The sequence below is a fragment of the Emydura macquarii genome, unplaced genomic scaffold (genome assembly GCF_026122565.2).
Source record: "Emydura macquarii macquarii isolate MOO-44397 ecotype Brisbane River unplaced genomic scaffold, CSIRO-AGI_Emac_v2 contig_2432, whole genome shotgun sequence".
In the NCBI taxonomy this organism is placed as follows: domain Eukaryota; kingdom Metazoa; phylum Chordata; order Testudines; family Chelidae; genus Emydura; species Emydura macquarii.
The window spans coordinates 1,681,147-1,701,442 of NW_027132569.1; the positions used below are offsets into that span (position 1 = coordinate 1,681,147).

The 20,296-nt window shown below is 39.6% G+C and overlaps 1 protein-coding gene across 5 annotated transcripts in view; it reads left to right on the top strand.

The window, feature by feature from the left end:
* Positions 1–20,296, top strand: part of BBS9 (Bardet-Biedl syndrome 9) — a 417,433-nt gene that overhangs the window by 293,022 nt on the left and 104,115 nt on the right. Inside the window, exon 23 of one of the 5 annotated variants that reach the window (XM_067562495.1) lies at positions 2,447–2,575. The exons of the other annotated variants lie outside the window; for them this stretch is intronic. Coding sequence (XP_067418596.1) covers positions 2,447–2,535 — 89 coding nt within the window. The 3' untranslated portion in view covers positions 2,536–2,575. Of the gene's footprint in view, positions 1–2,446; positions 2,576–20,296 lie in introns of those variants that run through there. 5 annotated transcript variants of the gene reach the window in all.

Genomic DNA, 20,296 nt, shown 5'->3' on the forward strand with positions numbered 1-20,296 from the left:
AAATATTTATTTTTTAAAAGCCATTTTTGAAGTATGAGATTGCACAAAGACACCTGAAATTACTAACATATATTCCGCCTCTCCAAGGGCTGATCATGCTACCTCTTAAAAATAAGAGATTTGAATGGAAATATTGACTGTCACTCAAAGAACTATTTAACATGCCTGAGACTGAGGGTGCATGTTCCCACATGCTCATTTCTGGAGTAGATTATTGAAATTGTGACAAATATTCCTCTTCATTTTGTAGGGAATCATCAGTGCTATTAAAAAAAGAAACCACACTGAGCATTGTCGCTACAGCTTTGTGATGACATCATCATCAAGGAACAGCAGTGATATTGGGAATGATGCTTCCAGAGCATGAGATCTTTGGTGAGTATTACTGTGATTGATGCAGAAACATTTCCAAAGTGCAATATAGGGTTTCAAAAATTATTTCCTTTAACTGTTGGAAATACAATATTGCACTTTGAAAGTGTACTGCAGCATTGCAGTACTACTGCCCAAGGCTTTCATGTCTAGGCAACAGGATTCCCATTGCTATACAGTGGATGCTATATTGCTGTGTCCTCAGAGTCAGAGGTGGACACTGAAAAGCTGTTTCATATGTTCTTAACAGCAGCAATTATGTCTTGCACAATTAGTAACACTGACCCCTATCACCTGAGGCAGTGGTCTTGTCAGATTTCATAAAGAGAGTAGGGCTACTGCTTGGATGGGAGATGCCTTAGAACCTGAGGTGCTCACAGGAATTGATGTGGAGTCAAGCTTGAAATAATGCTCCAGCATATCCACAGGATGTGAGGAGATAGTATAGTGCTGGGGGTGCCTTCTTTCCAAGAGACTTAAATTCCAAAGTCATGACTATCTGTGGTTGTTAACAATTCACTGGTACCTTGGAAGGCGGGGAGGATTCTGACCCTATTCCAGTGATTACATAATTTTGTTTATAAGTATGTAAAATGCATTCTTATAGATACAGTTGGCTAAGGTATTCACTTGCTGTTCCAGATCAAGGGTCTGCTACTCATGGGTTATCTTAAGCAATTATTACACTTCTCACAAGTGGTTCCACTTTGTGGAATTTGTGGATTTGAAATGTCTGTAAAGTGCTTTGAGTCCTTCTTGCAGAATAGTGCTTTATGACTACAAGGTCATATTGCTTTTATCAATTCTTAAACCAGTATTTTCCAATTTGGGGCAGAACCAAATGACAACCTGGATTGCGTGTGCATGGACAGATCTCTCAGTTGTGCTACAGAGTCTCCTGTTTCATTAAAAATAAAAAACTCCAAACAAACCAAGAAATATATCTCTAAGTGTTATAACAGTGGGGAAAAAAACTTTCACAGCATAACCTGAGTGCAGCTGATCCAAAGATGTCTTCCTGAGTTTGCAGAAAGCTGGAGACTATATAGCTCTGAAGTGTGAACTGCTCCATTCATTTCACAGGTGCTAAACTGAGGTGCCAGTGATGATACTTTAAATGTCACTGTTGTTAACTATTTCACGGCTTATCAAAGCATGTAAGAAGAGAGCGGAAATATACTATGAAGATCTAAATCAGCATTTCTGAAATTAGGGGGTTGGAGGGTAGCTGAAAGAATAGCCAAGTGTGTGCAAAAGATGTATAAATTCAGATGTGTAGGCTGTTAATAACACACGGTGGGGTTGCACTAGGTGCATGCATGACTGGATTCAGTTTCCTGGTGCAGGGCTCGACTTTCAAAAGTTTGGGAAACTCTACCTTAGAGAAAAAATAAAAAACATGTTAAAAAGCAGAGCAAAGTAAATGGACAGTGTCTGCATTAATGTTCCGACTAGTCTTATGCTAACTCCCAAGCTGCAAATGAGCAATAATAGTGGGCTATGCTACCCCGTGAAAGCACATTTACTTTTCTCATGCACAAGTTAATTAAGCTCAGGATGCCTTGCATCAGAAGGTGAACATATCCAGCAGCGACAGGAACAATATACACTGCTTAGCCTGCTACTTTTTCTAAATAAGTATGGTCAAAAGTGTCGTCGTCAGTTGCGTCAAATAATCTTTCAGCTTGATTCATAGCTTGTATTTAGTAAGACAGCAAGTAAAAGTGATTACTTCAGGCTGTTTACTCAAACATGAACCTTACACTTGCAAAGCAAATTTAAGCATGTGAGTGCTCCCATTCAAGTCAACACCTTGCAGAGTCAAGCCTACAGTGATTTAGTGTGAGCATTGAGAATAGAACCCAAGATGCTATTTCTACTTCTGTGCTCTAACAGTTGTATACCCTGCCTTGTTAAATAGAAGATGGGGTCTGAGACAGTGCACAAATAATGCCTTAAAATAACAGCTCTAATATCTCTGCATAGTTATAGGCAAAATCTTAACTTTTGAATTATAAAATGTGAATTGTGCGTTGATTAGTCCACTTTCTTCATAATAATTTTTTTCTGGCAGGTTTCCAGACATCTGAGTGTGGATTGGAAATCAATCTGGAATGGTCTGGAATTAAATTACTGTTCATTGTTTTCTTTTCGCCTTTGTAAAAAAGGACTTAGTAGCTGAGCTGCCTGATGCCTACAATGTAATACAATAAACTAAAAAAAAAATATCTTAAACTGCATTTGATTTCCAGCATTTTGCTGAAGCAGTTATTTGTTGACTTAAAAGAACCCATCACATCCACTGTTTCATTTGTTTTTGCATGATCACAAATACTTGCAGTATTAGCATTCAAGTTAGTGGATTCCAGCATGACAGGGCTAACCTATAAAGTAGGACTTTCAACATAAGGGCAAACTTAAAAATACAGAATATTGACACCAAAATCAATTTACTTTGCCAGCAATTATCTGCATTTCCTGTTCTGTCATGAAAGATACACGTGTTAGGAGCGGTTTGTCCTACCAGTTAGCTTCTCTTTGGGGTTGATCCTGAACTGAAGCTATGATCTTGTGGGCATTAAGTCATTTATGTGTTTTATTGTCTCTCAAAGGATTGTGATGCAACAAGGATTGTGACTGCAATTTAGCTAGGGACTGCAATAGGCATAGAAGATGGGCTCTGACAGAGGAAACAACGGTTAAATTAAACAAGTGTTTTTGATCATTTTAACTCAGATTGAAAAGATTCAGATAGGAATGAGCTAGATTGTTCATGTTTCAATTCTCCGTCATATTACTTTCTTCAAAGTTTTGGGCGTTCTGACCATGGATAGGCAAAAGAGGCATTTTTAGGGCTCTAACTAGTGATAGGCAGCCACACAGAGGTTAAATGTAAGTCCTGTTATTTATTACCAGGGGGTCTCACACTGCATTGCATCTATAAACCTAGTTCATTATGCACACCTTGGGGTCCTTGCATCTCTTCATTCTGCTTCATAAGCACCCTATATGCCACTCTTCTATCCCCCTCTATTTCAGAGACTCCCTGCAACTCCCCCATTCCCTCCCTCCTGCCAGTGGCTCTCTGCAGCCCCCATTCCTCCCTCCCGTCATATCAGGGTCCCCATTCTCCCCCTGGCTCTGTACACCCCCATGCCCTCCTCCCCTCCATGCCCTCCAATGCCCTTCCCCCACATGTCTGGGGTTCTATGTGCTCCCCATCTTCCCTCAGACAAATTTCAAGAGCTCTGTGAATCCTCCATTCTCCCCCCCTCCCCCAATGCCAGGGGCTCTGTGTGTCTTGCCACGTGTATGTGGAAAGCTAAGTTTGAAGTCCTAAACATGGGTATTTGTGCCAGAAATCTGATCTAGAAGTCACAGAACAGAAACATTACCAGATAACCAATCAAAACTATAGCCAACACAGCTCAAATTTCACATATTGAATATTTGCACGATGCAACTGGCTCACAAATAATCTACAGATCAGAAGTTTATTCTCAGAAATTATTCTGCAAATAATTTCAAGTAGTGAAAAAGCAGCTCACAGACAATTAATTAATTAAAAGTATCTGATCTATCAGTGCAATGAATTATCTTGAATACGTTATGTGTCAGTCTCCAGCTCTGAAAATCCCTGGATGTCTTCCACCTAGATCTCTGGGCCCCAAAGGTGAGGATTTGAGATCCTTTTCCTAACTTCCAGGTCACTACTAAACTTTCTGTTGTGGATTCACTCATTTTAAAAGGCCTTTTTCAGCATGGTTTCTTCTGGTATCTGCCCCTATAACTCTGGGAGAGACAACCCCCTTGAGCCCTGTTTTGAATGTCGGCAACGTGACTGCAGTAAGGTGTAACGTCGTCTCCTGCAGCTAGTAAATATTGATTTCCTGTTATGGGATTTTTCCTCATGGCTTTCCCTTTCATTTCTAAAATGGGGGAAGATCCTCACAACTCCCTGAAAGTAGGTGTTTCTAAGGTGTTGACCCTCCCCAGCTTCCCCAGAAGAAATGGGAAGTGGATTGTAACTGTTACCACATTTGTTTCAGTGCCCTTTCAGATTTGTAGACTTGATGTTTGCTTGCTTGATTTTATCATACATGCAGTGTTTTGTTATCGAATATAACAAGAAAAATCCTTGTTGCCTATTTTTATTGTAAATCGGATGGATAGATTAAAAAACCAGTAACGTACATGACGTAATGTGTGGTGCCTGACTTTGCCAGGGAAGAGTATTCACGGGAGGCCTCTCTTGGCAGGTACTCCCAAATTTAGAATTAGCAGGATCATGGAGGAAGAGATCCCTGGAGGCCTGCTCTCTTCCTGTAGGATTGTAGAATGTGCTTTCCTGTAAAAACATCCACAGGCATCTCCCAGCACAAAAGATCTGCCCCTTCACTTTGCTTTCGTCCCTCCCTCAAAAAAAGTCTATCTGCTGTTCATGTCTGCTCCCCTCCTCCTGTGAGGCTTGCCTCCTGTTTGCTTCTGCCATCCTAGTAGAGACTTCAGTCACTCCCTTTCGTTCGTTCTTTTACAAGACAGATCATTTCCTTCTTAAGATAATGTCTCATTTTAAGCTGAATTTAAGAAAAAAATATAAGAAAAATAAAAGATCTTTGATTTTGTGTTTCCAGCATTCCAGATCTGACTAATAGAAACAGGGATTATTGTACAGTATTTTTTACTTTTACTGAAAAGGTGGAAGACTACTGAGATACAAACAGCGTTTAGGTCAGGTCGCCTTACTGTCTAGATGCTATGATGACGGGTGCACTAAACATTTCTAAATTGGAAGGATCACGGTAAACACTGTGGCAGGAATCTTCACTCAGTGCATTTTGTTCCTGGTACAACTCCATCAAATTAAGTGGAATTACTCCAGATTTATAGCAGTGTAAGTGAGATCAGAATGAGGCCCTCTGGCATGTTGTGTTCAGTAGGGCAAATAGGATGATTAACCCTGTTTATGTGTTTGTTTTCCTCTAAATGATTTTGTTGTAAAATGAAATTTGGCAACTTGTTCATCTATAAAATAGACCTAGAAAATAACATTAAATAATATTATTAAAAGATTGTTAGGGGCCGGATATGTGAGACTAAACACTAACATACTTTGTATGCATTTTCAATACTTTTGTCCTAAATAACAGGGCTTTGCCTGATAGCTTCTTAAGGGACCATCTGGTGTCTTAGGTAAACAAGAGTTTAATAACGTTTTATGAAACATTTTGCCTTTTTAAATAATAAAAGGGAAATTAAATTCAAATAACTGTTTTTAAAAAAGAAAGCCAGAGAATTCAAATCTGCCCCCAAAGTATGCCATTCTGAGAGGTTTTTGTTTGAGAGTTAAGGCATAGCATCGTTATAAACCTCTCCCCACTACCACTTTTGGTCTCAACGTGGTTTTTAAAACATATTTAATACGTAAGCGCACAGTGTTGGGCAACATTTAAGAGGCCTTAATGAGAGTGGGATTTTAGGGCTCCCAAAAGTTGGTTGTGCAATTTATTTATGAATAAAAGGGATCAGATTGTTCAAAGGAGAAGGGAACTCCAGTAGTGAAGTTTGAATCACTTTCTAGAATCTCCAAAACCTGTGCTACATAAAACTTTTGCAGCCTGAATGTATACTTAGTCAAGTATATAGTTATGCATACACCACAATAAAGGAACTTGCACATACCAGTGTATATACAGTTTCTCTGCTTCTCAGACTTCCATGATTTGAAATACATAATTATGATGCTTTTTCTCCCTCTTCCTTTCTACTGATCTCAGAGCAGTGGAATGTATGAATGAAGAGAGGCTGCCAATATCTTAAATTTCATTCATTAAAACTTTAAATAAAACAGCCTTATTAAATTATAAACATTTTTAATCTTCTCTGAAATGAAACTCCAAGCTATTCTAGTGACAATTATAGTTGAGTGTTTTGAGTCTGCATATATAGCTTTTAATTCCATATCTTGATCTGTTTGAGAATTATTTTGAACTATTTAAATTTAATTGGAATGTTTCTGCAGCAGACTTAGTCTTTTCTTTTCCAAAGGCCAGATCCTTCGAAGTTCCACATACCTCCTGCAAGGAGGTGAGTATTGTCAACTTCTATTCATTTCATTGGTCCCTTTGAAATTAATGGAACTTTTGAGATTGACTTCAGTGGGACCAGGAATTAGCCTACAGATAATAAGTAGGTAGTTGAATCATCTCTTATCTGAATTTTAAGGTGCAGATTACCATGGCGTATAAGGGCATGATCCAAGCCTACCAAAGTTAATAGTCTTTCAGTTGAATTTGATGGGCTTTGGATCAGGCCTTCACCGTGTAGGTAATGGTGGCATCTAATTAATAAAAAATGTTGGTCACTTTTTTACTCTTGTATTACTAAGTTTATTTCACCTCATCATTATGTCATGGAAGCAATAGGACATGACATGAGGTAATGTAAGCCAGCATTGAGGATTGTGATTATCACTCCTGATAATAGGATGTATTCGTATTTTTGCAAAAGACTAGCATGTGTCAAATGCCAGACCATCTTACAAACTTGACATACATTTCATTTCACTGATAAAAATACACTTTCACTGACTTCATAAAATAGTGCAGTTCCAATCAGGAAAGGAAAAAAGTAAAACTTTTTTTTTAATCATTACAATTTTATTTAAAGTGTACAATAAATCCATCCAGCTGGAAACTGTAGAAAAATACATATTGATGCATTATGTCTAATAAGTAAAATAGTATACAGGATATAAATGATCATACTATAGCAATATTGCTTCTATTGAATAACAAAGGAACTTACAGATAAATGGAATTGAGATTTGAGACTCAGATTTGGCATTTAGGAGTGCACTTAAACAAAGAGAGACATCAGATGGGTCCAATTCAGACTTTAACAATCGGTGGCAGGAAAACGTCCAGCTAACCGCAGGACTCAGGAACTAAAGTTCTGTTACAGAACATGTGGATATGCAGGAATTTTTTATTCTACTGCATGCCATAAAAAGGAGATTGCACTCCTTTATTTAAAACAAAGAAAAACAGTCTGGGCCAAATTCAGGCCTTCTTTACACATTCTCACAAATTAATGCCAGTTAATGCACCTGCATCCTTCTTACACAGCCATTTACAGAGAACACTCATGCCAGGAGCATGAGTATAGTGAGTTGGGGAGGGAATTAAGGGGTTACAGGTAAATAGGGAGGTATGGTCAAACATGCATATACCATGTCCCTGAGCCCCATACTGCAATATCCCGCCAAGGCTTAGCACACAAAGAATCTGTGGAGCATAAATGCCATGAGTTTTGGATGAGTCAGAATCAGGGCACAGTAGTGGCACTCCACAGTTCTCTTTTGGCCAAGATTTTTGAGACCTGGTTCAAAACTGAGAATTGGCACTAATTGTGGGTGTGTACAAAGCTTTGTGATAACTGGGTTCTATGTAAATGAGAACCAAAGCATAGTTATCATCAGATAGCAGACCCAAAGCACTGAAAAAAATACTTATTTTGAGGGTAGAATATACTTTAGGCAATTCCCTATATAGCTGTCATCTTATGCAGACTCTGTTGAAAGGGAATTGTTAGCTGACTAAGAAAATCTTTTATAATAGTAGTGCTAAAAATGGCCAGATTTCATGACTTATTTGTTTCATCATTTTAATGTATTTAGATCTCTGCAGGAGTTCATTTTCTAAGCTACTATTGAAGTCAGAAGGTCATTAAATGAAAGACTGATTCTAGTCTGGAAGCCCTGCACTAGTCAATCACTATTCACAAATGCGAGGTGCCTTAAGAGTCTCACTAAACATGATTTTTAAGGTGTGCTTTTTTTGCCCAAATTAAAAACTTCACAACTGGTTTCATATTCTTAAAGACTGGTTGCCTGTAGATGTTACAAAACCTTATGTGAAAAATTACAATGTGCTGCAGGAGCCACTGACAATGAAAGGAAAAAATTAATCAATCAGTAGTTACCAAGGTCAAAGAACACTGACTAGAATTTGTCAAAAATTTTCAATTGGAAAATGCAGTTTAGCTGAAATAAAAATATTTCACAGTAACATGTTGATTTTAACATTTTTTTTACAGAAAAATATGAAAATAAATTTTGACTCTTTTGTTTCATTTCAATAATGCTGAAATAGTATATTTTGACATTATTGTTTAGCTTCATTTTGGATTGACTGACATTAATTTTAATAGTTGTAGGAGTCCTTGTCAGTCTGTGAGGGAGGCCACGCCCCTTTGCTGTCGCACCTGTGTAGGCAGGCTCAAAGCAGGGAATTAGCTATCTCTCCTGCCCAGCCCTCAGGCAGGGCAGGGCAACTAAGTATGCTGGGGCTCACAAACATGGGTGAGCACCAAACACTGTCTAGGGCAGAGGTCTTCAAACTGTGGGGCATGCCCAGTGCTGTTCCCTGCTTGGCCCTCAGCTGCCACAGCCCTGTTCCCAGCCAAAGTCCACGGCTCCAGCCGTGGCCCTGCTCCCAGTCCCAGCTGGGGGGAGTCACAGTCAGGAGTAAGGGGGGGTGCAATCTAAAAAGTTTGGGGACCACTGGTCTAGGGCCTTACAGGAAGGGGTGAGCACCAAACACTGTCTAGGGGCTCACAGGTGGGGGAGTGAGCACAATCAGGCCTCCTAGCCTATGACGAGGTAGCTGACACCCCGAGGGTGGGGTCGGCAGCAGGGGAGAGTAGATAGGGAGATCCGCCCCACTCTACTCCACCGGGTCTCAGCCCAGGGCTCTTACAGTGGTGGAGTGTTCCGCCACTTGGTCAGCAGGGCTCCAGCTGAAACGCGCCGACGTGGTATCAGGCCACAGCACAACCCGACTATTGTGTGGCTCTCCTGAGCTACTTCCTACCTCTCCTCTCTGGAGTACCTGGGCTCCGGGGTCATTGTCCGTCTCCCCGTGATAAATAGCAAGGGGTAATCCCAACAGCTACTCTGAGTCCCAGGTGGCAGGCAGCTTCTCTGGGTCCCAGGCAACAGACAACTCTGGTAGCAGCTCTGGGTCCCTGGCAGCAGGCAGTTCAATGGGTCCTTGGCGCTGCAGTAGTCGGGTGTTGGCAGCAATGGGGGGCAGAGAAGTCCTTCAACAGTTCCCTCCCCCCCCCCCCCCCCAACTGAGCTACAGGGCTCCATCCTTTATACTTGCTGTTTTTGTCCCACCTTTTGCTTCCAGCATGGTGGGTGTGGCCTTCTGGATCCACCCACCAGGAGGTGGGTGGTGGGCCCTCCTTGTCAATTTCAGAGGGTAGCTATGCCCCCTTGCTACAATAGTATGTTAGTTATATTTAATATTTTATCTATTATCATGTTCTGATATTATTAAAATAAAACAGTTTAATGTTTCCAAATCAAATTTTCCATTTTGATTTTTCACAATTTCTTTTCTATTAAAATTTTTGAAATTTTGCCTTTTTGTTCCAACTCAAAACAAAAACAAATTTTAAAATGTTGGAATTTCCCACATTTTCAACCAGCTCTAACACTGAGCTACTTTTATGCCATTTACTGTTCCAAGAAAAGATGCCCTGGCAGGATTTCAACTTTTGTTTGTTGGGCGTCTAGCTGTTTCAGACCTGAAGCTGAGGCCAAAATGAAGCTGAGGCATGTGCTTGGTATGACTATGTGTACATCTGCAGACTTTAAGGACGAACACATTTCCTTTCCCTGTGAGAGATTTGTGCATCTGTGTCTTTTCTCTTGTACATGTGTTTGTGTATGTATAAAATCCACTCCACTTGAATAAATAGCAAATAATCATAATCCATTCATGTCAAAAATTTGGGGAGGTTAAATGTGTGCTGCTTACTGTGTGTGTCTGACGTACTGCCCCTCTTTTTCCTTCTCCCATACTCCCAATCTCACATTTCTGTTGGCTGGAATGTCAGCTGCAGCCCATCCTTACCAGTTAGCACCTTGAGGCCTCTGGATCTGCATAAATGTGAATCCTATGATTCTGATCTATCCCCAGTCAGCCTTCACTGTGGTTTTTGCACTAGTCTATGAAAGAGTTGGCATAGGGTCCTTTTCCATAGTGCATAAGGGGTGCACAGGCTCCCCTATATGGCTGGTCTGCCTGTGTTCCATATACATGCACCCTATGTGACAGGTAAGTTATGCTGAAGGCCTTGAACATGACCCTTACACCACAGTGGTAAAAAAAACACCTCTCAGAATGATTCTTCTATATATAAGTAACATACACACCTGTTGCTGCTTATATACTTGTATAAGCCCAGGTAGGATATAGACCTTATATGCAGTTATCTTAATTGTTCTTAGCAGGCATAAGCTTTCATGAGTTTCAGCTCACTTCCTCAGATGCAGTTGGTAGAAATGATACAGCAAATAGGTAACATATATAGTAGGCAACATTACAAATTTGCTGTATCATTTCTACCAACTGCATCTGAGGAAGTGAGCTGAAGCTCACGAAAGCTTATGCCTGCCGCAATTAAATTTCTTAGTCTTTAAAGTGCTACAGAACTCTTGTTGTTTTTGCTGTATACAGACTAACACGGCTACCCCTCTGGAACTCTTCTGAATTGTTCTTCTTTCTTATGCTCCTACAGTCTTTTATTCTGTACCTTTTTAGGCTAATCAGTTTTTTTCTTTGAGTCTGATTTAAAGGCACTTGTGCCTGTGGAGAAGGGGTAAGAGTGCAGCTATGTCTCTTTAGATTTATGTGTCTACAAATGGCTGATTTAAACAACTTTTCTCTAAAGAGAAATTATTGTAGGCGAAAGTGTTTCTTCAAGGGCACTGTCCCTTGGACGTTTGTCTGATAAGCACAGTTCTTTGTCAATAGAATGACATCTCCTTAAAGCGAGGGCAGGCTCTCCTTTAACTCACTTTTTCCTTATCTGAACTGGAGGCTCGGTGGTTTTATGTTCTGTCATCTTATGGTGAAGGGTAAAAGGAGTTATGAAAATACCAAAACGGGAGATTTCCAAGTCTAATTTCTTTGATTTTTATATATATATATATATATATATATATATATATATATATATATATATATATATTTTAAAGTAACCGTCTCTAATTTATTCATGTAAAAACATGTTCTTGGGGTTTCCCAACAATACGGTTTTTTAAGCAATTTATTATGTTGGGTTATTTATGGAGAGTTGAGATAAAACTTGAGGTCTAAAGTAAAGACTTGGTTTTTCATATGCAGTTGTAACTTGCTTGCATAGCTGCATAGGCGTGTGCACGGGGTGTGCCCAGGCACACCCTAATGCAGGGATGTCAAACTTTCTCAGCGGGCAGCCTGCTGCTTAAAAAGAAGGAGCCAGGAGATTCTGAACACACTGCGATCTGCTGCCAAAATGCCATTCCTCGCGACATTTCGCGGTCGAGACTAGGACGCGGCAAGAATTCCACCAACGGGTAATTCAAATTGGCCCGCCGGCGGAATTGAGTTTGACAATAAATAAATAAATAAATGCAATTCCTTGGGTGCACACCCTAATGAAATGTGCTGCGCATACCTATGCATAGCTGTCTGTGCCCCTTATCCTACAAACACTTACCCACGGCAATAACTTTATGCACACAAGTAGTTTGAAATCAAGGGACTGTTCACATGCATAAAAATAGTCAATGCAGGTTGTTTCCTGGATTGGAACCTCAACTAGGACCTATTTGGGTTTTTTAAAATAGATCCTTATTTTCCCATAGTTTTTGGATTTTAAACCTTGGTTATTTTTCAGTGAATGAAAGAGGGTATTTTCCATTTCGGGGGAGGCAGGGGGGATGTGTGCACACACACATGTGTACACACTTATAAAGATTATTTTAACCATATTGCAGCCAGAAAATAAAAACATTTGCATTTTTCTTTTTCTTCTCTGGTCTTCATAGTTTATTCTCTTAAACAATGTACCATTATTTTGTTGGTTTTAATTTTGTTTGATGAAGAATTCAGGTTTTTTTAATTGTCCAGGCAAGTAATGATTACAATAAGAACAAAACAAAGAAAATTGGGAAGAAATCTCTTTTTATACAGTTGTGCAATGTTCTTTCTTTTAGCTCTGAACACAAAGACACCCACTATGAGGTGGTCTATTTTGCACTGTTGCATTGATAAAATTAGCCTCTCTACATGAAATATTAGCTCTCTTGTATACATTTCCTCCTTACTATGTTCAATTATCTTAATGCATGTTGTAAATGACACTGATTCATGGGCTTAGTGCAGGCAGAAGTTCAAAGACCTACATCAGGAAAAGATCCGGGAACCAAAAGAAAAACCACCCCCAATTGACTCCATAATTAATTAACTTCACCATACAGCTTCATAGCTCTTACTTGACAGAAATTAGGGGGTTGGATAAAGAGAGAGGTTTTTTTCTCCTACTCCTTTTCACACTGGACAGGTTGTGTGACTGCCTGTGTTGGGACTTGCAAAGAGACTAATTAAAGAAATAATGGGTTTATGGAATTGCTGGCTTGAAAGGAGAATATATTACATGTGTGCTAGGGGGAGGAAAAAGTAATTTAATAACTTAAATCCAAAGAGCAGAGGGTGGAAGACTCAATTAGAGTTACTCTTTAATCTGGTTTATAGATTAATTTGGCTCAGTTAGAGCAGATCTGTGTCATTATAAAGCTATACAGCAGAAAAAATATCATATCTGTTATTAGCATGCCTCTGATAGGTCCTTTTCATTTTGACTGATTTTGTTTGTTTGCTTTCAAATTTCTTTCTAACAGAAAAGTCCTGTGGCAGCCAGGTACAAGGATCTGGTTTTTGTTTTGTTTTTTTGAAAGTTTTAAGAAAAGTGTAAACAATCCTCCTTTTCCCCTTAGGGGTCTGCTTTTGAAAGACAGCTTCAAACTTTGTAGGGGAAAATTTGCACCTGCAGTTTAATTGTACCCATATTCTTTTGCTCCCTCAATTATTCGAGCAGACATATTTTGGGATTTGGCCATCTAAACACCTGATGACACTTGCTGATCAGGTAGTTTGATGGCTAAACCCCATCATTTTCTCCTACCACTGCAGGTGCAGAACTTCATTAGAAACTGGACTGAGGCCTATTTGAAATTTAGCACAGTTTCCACCCTCCCTTCACTTATGGTTCAAAGTTTAGGTTAAGGCTGCTTATCCTGGTTTTATTACTGTATCTCCTGACCTTAGCCTTGGTAAAAGTAATTTTATTGGTAGATGTAATGGATGTTATGGTTTTTGGTCTCTTATTTTCCTTGATAATGTAATTTGAAAAAGGCTTTGTGTGTGGTATATTTAATTTAGATAACATTTTATTTTCCATTTTTTTTTTTTTTGATCGTACAGATATTGTATTAAGTAGGATAAGTGTGTTGGGAAGGATTTCCAGAGCAAAGCTGTATTCTCTTTGCATTACTGGAGTGATTACTATACGTTGGCAATACATCCAGGAATGTGTTATGTAACATTTGGCAGTGGGCAGACTAGGGGCCTGAGCCTGTGAAGCCCATCTTTGTACAGTGGTAAGAAATTGCTTGAGAATTCTGGGGCATATGGCAGCTTGTGCCCACATGACTCAGCATGCTAGACTTCACCTCAGAGGCATGCAGGGGTGGTTGAAATCAGTTTACCATTCAGCTTGTCAACTGGTGGACAAGACCTTGGCACACAAAGTGGGAATGTGCTAATAAAGTTGCGGATGACATGAAATTGGGAGGTATTGCCAATACAGAGAAGGATCGGGATATCCTACGAGGAGAAATGGATGACCTTGTAAACTGGAATAGTGGAAAGTGCAAGGTCACGCATTTAGGGATTAATAACAAGAATTTCTGCTATAAGCTGGGGACGCATCAGTTGGAAGTGACAGAGGAGCAGAAGGACCTGGGCATGTTGGTTGATCACAGGTTGACTATGAGCCGCCAATGTGATGTGGCCGTGAAAAAAGCTAATGCGGTTCTAGGATGCATCAGACGAGGTATTTCCAGTAGAAATAGGGAGGTGTTCGTACTGTTATACAAGGAAATGGAAATGGAATGGAAAACCTGCCTTATGAGAGGAGACTCAAAGAGCTTGGCTTGTTTAGCCTAACCAAAAGAAGGTTGAGGGGAGATATAATTATTCTCTATAAATACATTAGAGGGATAAATACCAGGGAGGGAGAGGAATTATTTAAGTTCAATGTGGACACAAGAATAAATGGATATAAACTGGCCATCAGGAAGTTTAGACTTGAAATTAGACAAAGGTTTCTAACCTTCAGAGGAGTGAAGTTCTGGAATAGCCTTCCAAGGGGAACAGTGGGGGCAAAAAATCTAACTGGCTTCAAAACTGAGCTTGATAAGTTTATAGAGGGGATGGTATGATGGGACAGCCTAATTTGGCAATTAACTGATCTTTGACTACTAGTGGTAAATATGCCAATGGCCTGTGATGGGACATTTAATGGGGTGGTTTCTGAGTTACTACAGAGAATTATTTCTTGGATGTCTGGCTGGTGAGTCTTGCCCACATTCTCAGGGTTTAGCTGATCGCCATATTTGGGGTTGGGAGGGGCTTTTCCCCCAAGGCAGATTGGCAGAGGCTCTGGGGGTTTTTCGCCTTCCTCTGTCGCATGGGGCACGGATCACTTGCTGGTGGATTCTCTGTACCTTGAAGTCTTTAAACTATGATTTGAGGTCTTCAATATCTCAGTCATAGGTTAGGGGTCTATTACAGGAATGGGTGGGTGAGGTTCTGTGGCCTGCATTGTGCAGGAGGTCAGACTAGATGATCAAATTGGTCCCTTCTGACCTTAAAGTCTACGAGTCTATGTTGACTCACATACCTGCAGTTGTCTTGTCATCCCTAGATAGATGGCTAGACCTCACCATTGTATGTAAAGGAGTCCCTTTTTCCCTCCCTGACATTCATGATTCTGGTAACAAGTGCCTTCTCCCTAGGATGGGAAGCTCATCTGGCGGACCTCCAGACTCAGGGACTTTGGTCAGATCAAGAGCTCTCTGTCCCATAAATGTTTGGGAATTTTGAGCAATTCACCCGGTGTGTTGGCTTTTCCTTCAATGCATTAAAGAATATACTGTGCTAGTCCTTGTGGACAACGCCGCTGCTATATTCTACTTGGACAGGCCAGGTCAGATTGCTTTTCACTCTCTGAGGGTTCACTTGGTTCCTGTTTCCACATTCTGTTTTCCTTTAGCGTGTAGATCTGATTTTTTTTCAAACCAAGGACTATATGATTTTTGAAGGGATTGAACAGACTCTATGCACCTGTGAGAGTCCCCACACCCGTATGGGATCTACATTTAATTTTGTTGGCCTTAATAAATTAACCTTTACATCTATGGCTACTTATTCATTTTTGCATCCTTGAAAGTAGCTGTTACTTTGACCAGGAGGGTAGCAGAGCTACAAGCATTATTTGCCGACCCCTCCTCATATATGGTTTTTATAAGGACAAGGTTTATTTGCATCTTCACCCTAATTTTTTGACTAAAGTGGTGTTAGACTTCCACCTTAATCAGTCTGTACACTTAATAACCTTTTTTCCAAAGCCTTGGAGTCTCCAAACTTTGGGCATCCTTGTACATGGACAGGACTAAACAGGTTAGAGTGTTCCCTCAACTGTTCATTTCTTTTGCTGACAGAATGAAGGGGTAACCTGTTTCTTGGCAGAGAATATCTTCCTTGATCTCATTCTGCATACTGCTGTGCCATGATATCGCTGAAGTTCCTGCACCTAAGAGAGTTTCAGCACACTGCACAAGAGCACAGGCAGTATCAGTGCACTCTTGAGTCAGGTCCCCGCCAGATCTGCAATGTGGTCATCTGTACATACTTTCACTAGCTATTATCCATCCTTAGAGGTTTTTAAGGTGGGGCTTGACAAAAAGCCCTGGCTAGGATGATTTACTTGAGGTTGGTCCTGCTTTGAGCAGGGGGTTGGACTAGATGACCTCCTGAGATCCCTTTCAATCCTAATCTTCTATGATTCTCTGATGATGTTATCTCCCAAGCCTCAAGAGATGATGCTAGATTTGGGAGAGCTGTGTTGCGGTACTTGTTCAGATGGACTCTAAAATTGTCCTCCATTCTAAACTACTTGTGAGTCAGGTGAAGTGGAAAAGACATGTGCAATCACACAAAGAAGAACTTAGCTGTTCTGTAACTGTTATTCTTTGAGATGTGTTGCACATGTTCATACCATGACCCACCATTCTTCCCTTTCTCATTGGAGCCTATTCTTATTGGATTCCAGTTTGAAGGAACTGAGAAAGGGTTGAGGCAGCTCTGCCATTTATACCATCAGCTGGGAGCATGAGTGTACAGAGGGCTGTCCCAACAGGTGCCACAATGGGAAAAAAATGTCTGGGTTGGTGCACTGGGTGCACATGCATCTCCAGTGGAATGGACACGTGCAACACATCTCAAAGAACAGCAGTTACAAAAAAGGTAAGTAACAATTTTTTAGGAAAGGTGACCTCCTGACCTTAGTGAAATTGGGGCTTTCCTGTCCTTAGAATAGAAAATAGCTATGTTATTTCAGATGCCATGATATTGTAACATTTGACAAATGATGCCTTTCTAATGACAACTTCTCTACTTTTTAAATTTAAAAAAATGATTTTAGTATGATTTGTTGAGCCTCATGTTCATGATGCTATATAATCATAGAAGATGTGGTCCCTGCGCCAAGAAATTTACTAAGTCCCCAGTCCTACCAAGGCTTATACGTATGCTTAAATTTAAACACAAGTGGTCCCATTGACAGGATCAAGGCCGAAACCAGACATCACTCAGAGTAAAGAAACTTACTTTAGGGTTCTAATCTTGTAGTTGTCCAGATTTATTTTTTAGTCTGTTTTGTGTGCATGCATGGCAGATTATTGTTGGAAGGTTCTTATGGAAGAAATGAGTTTTAGGGAGGGATTTGAATGAAGAGACGGAAGTTGACTGGGCCACAAGAAATGGGAGGGAATTTCAAGTCTAAGGGGAAGTTTGCAAGAAGACGTGAAGACAAGAAAGGGAGAAAGGATACAAATGAGATATTAAGGAAGGAGGTTTGAGAGGCGCAGCCAGTAAGAACTGCCTAGGAAAATATGTGAAAAGGTGAGACTCACATGCATTCATTGCAGCCTGTTGTCCATTGCTGAGTTCTGCCTTGTTCTGTTTCATAATAATTTTCCAAGTACTACATATTTTAAAATATCAGCATTTAATTTTAATTTGAGCAGCTGCAGACCTGATTTATTTTTTTTTAAATACAGCTGCTGAGAATCAGTTAAGAGTGTTTAGGCATTTTTATGTTTTTCTTGATGAATTATGGTCAGCTTCTTGCCAGCTAGTGCATACACAACTTCAAAATGCTGTTTGCCATAAAACTATTAAAATGCAATTGATGAGCAGAAGCAATATTTCACATTGTTCTGAACGTGGTGTGTTTTCTCTCATGGCTCTATTTCAGATTGATTTTTTTGTTGGTTGATCTGATCTGTGAAAAATAGACTGACATGTCTGGAAGAGAGCCCTAAATGGCACTGTAGTTACATACAATAATAACTTTTCCACAACAAAGCAGGATAAGTCCTACTGGGGGAACAAACAAAAATAATAAAAATCTAGATAATTTTGCACAAGTTCACCAGCAGCAGAGTTCCTTCTATTATAGTGTTAATCATCAGTATGGGAATGGGCCAGCTCTTGTTCAACTCAGTAGAAAGACTCCCTTTGACTTCTATGGGAATTAGATCAATCTAATTAAAGACAATAGAGGCAAAGAATTCAAATTTTGCCTTGCTTACAGACAATATTATTTTTTTAATTCCCTTTTTGGTTTCATACATAGCGCTCATGGAATGAGTATTACATACAGAGTTCTACATAAAGGGGAAAAAATACCGATTCAGAGGTCTGACTCCTTCATAAAGCCGTACTTCTACTAACATATTGTGTTTTCCTATGTGTAGTTCTTTATCGGGGAAAAGATCTATTGTTCCTGAGTATACAGGAAATGCTACGTAGTCAAAACACCACTTGACACTTTATCCTCCTGCAAGAAGCAGGGTAGCTGAAGTTTGACTAAATCATGCATGTATGATTCTTGACAATTATATTACCAAGAATAACAATCTGTATGGCAAAACTGACAAATTTATAATATGTGTTTAAATCAACTGCCCAATAGTTAAATAAATATCCGCTCAGCTAAATTACTTTTTCTGAAAGTGTCAGTGAAAGAAGATTTGCATTGTATTTGACTTTAAACCTGAAGATCTGATTAGCTTCTTGTGCATACTCAGTCCATAGTGAACAAGGCTGATTTAATTGACATTTTCTGTTACTTAGAGAAGCTTTGTCATATAAGCTTGAGTTTTCAGTGTTCAACAAATCATTTTACATGATTATTGTCCAGCATGACTAGCTCTTTGGGAGATCCAGTTCAGCAGTTCATCCCTATTCAACATGGCACTTAAGCAACTGAAGCCAATGGAATTTAGGCATGTGCTTAACATTAGTCATATACATAAGTGCTTTGCTCAGTCAGGGCCCGAGGCAGAAACTGCTTTTATTATGTGTGTGGAATTGGGCCTGGATCCCTGATTGGTGCATCTAGGTGCTACTGCAATACCAGTAATAAATGTTCTTGTACATAGCAACTTTCACTGGTATGTGGTTAATTGGAACCAAAACTTTTAATTAAAACAAACAAACAAAAAGAAGCTAGAATCAATCTCTGTTCTTGCTTGATAGCAATCTTTATTTCATCTTTATCTTCAGTGCTATCTGAAGTGCTTTGGATGCACCAGGGCTCTGAATACTACTAGTATATGAGATCATATATATAAGGAAAGCTAACTACAGTTTCTCACACAGGGTAAGAAGGAATTTATAGCATAAATTTCCTTTCAATGTTTGATGAGATCATGCTGCTACCCAATACTCCGTTTTTCAAAGATCTGTCTGATGGTAGTCTCACATCAGAATTCCAGCTCAGCTAATCCTTTATGTTTTTTCTTTGTGTTTGTTACTGTAATTTGTCTCTAGATGTAACCCAAAGCAATTAAGTCCCAATAAAGTCCATTTAATTATGCAGTCTGTCCAAGACAACATTGTTTAAATGACTGGGCTGGGGGTTTGCATTGCTTATTGCTTTTCACATGAGAATCAAAACAGAGCTGGTTCAATTAGAAGTGTGGCAGCAAAAGTAGTTAGTGCAGCTGATGATTTTAACAGGTGTCTTGAGACTTGCAAGGCAGCCAGTCAATTCATTGCATACTTTCACAAATGATATTTTGTTGATACTCAGTTTCTCAAAAGTTCCAAATGTTCCTTGGCTTTGTTTTAGGTCTCATCTCTATTTGCTTAGTTACTGTAGGAGAATTTAGAAAAAACGTTTTAATAGGCTCTCTGTTTCTTTAAAAGTCGGTTTCCTACCAGGTATGCTAATGGCCTGATCCAGCAATGTGCTAAGTATCTCCAGTGTTGTCAGTGGGTTCTGAGTGCTTCTAGCAAATAACAGCAGCCTTTCACATCACACAATTGGTTTTGGAAAACCCTACATAATCCCTGAATTCCATGAACCCAGGCCATGTTGGGATTTTGAGCATTTGGATCCCACCACTGCTGCACTTGCTGCCTATTATTGCTTCTGCATTCTAGTATATTTTATATTAAGAGCACAAAACAAAAGTCTCCATAGGAGAGCACAGCTGTGTCAGTCTGTACTAAACTGAACATAAAATAGTGCCTGTCTCTGTGGATAGTGCAGTCATTACATTTAAAGATCACAGAAAACAAATGTTTAACTGTCACATAGATAAATATATCTCACTATCCACCAGGTTACTATTGTGTTCAGAAACTCTGGCTTTGCTTTTAGGAGATCTGAAATTTCAGTCTGGATCCAGATTTACAATTAGGGCCCACATCCTGTCTTCAGCCTACCTTTTAGA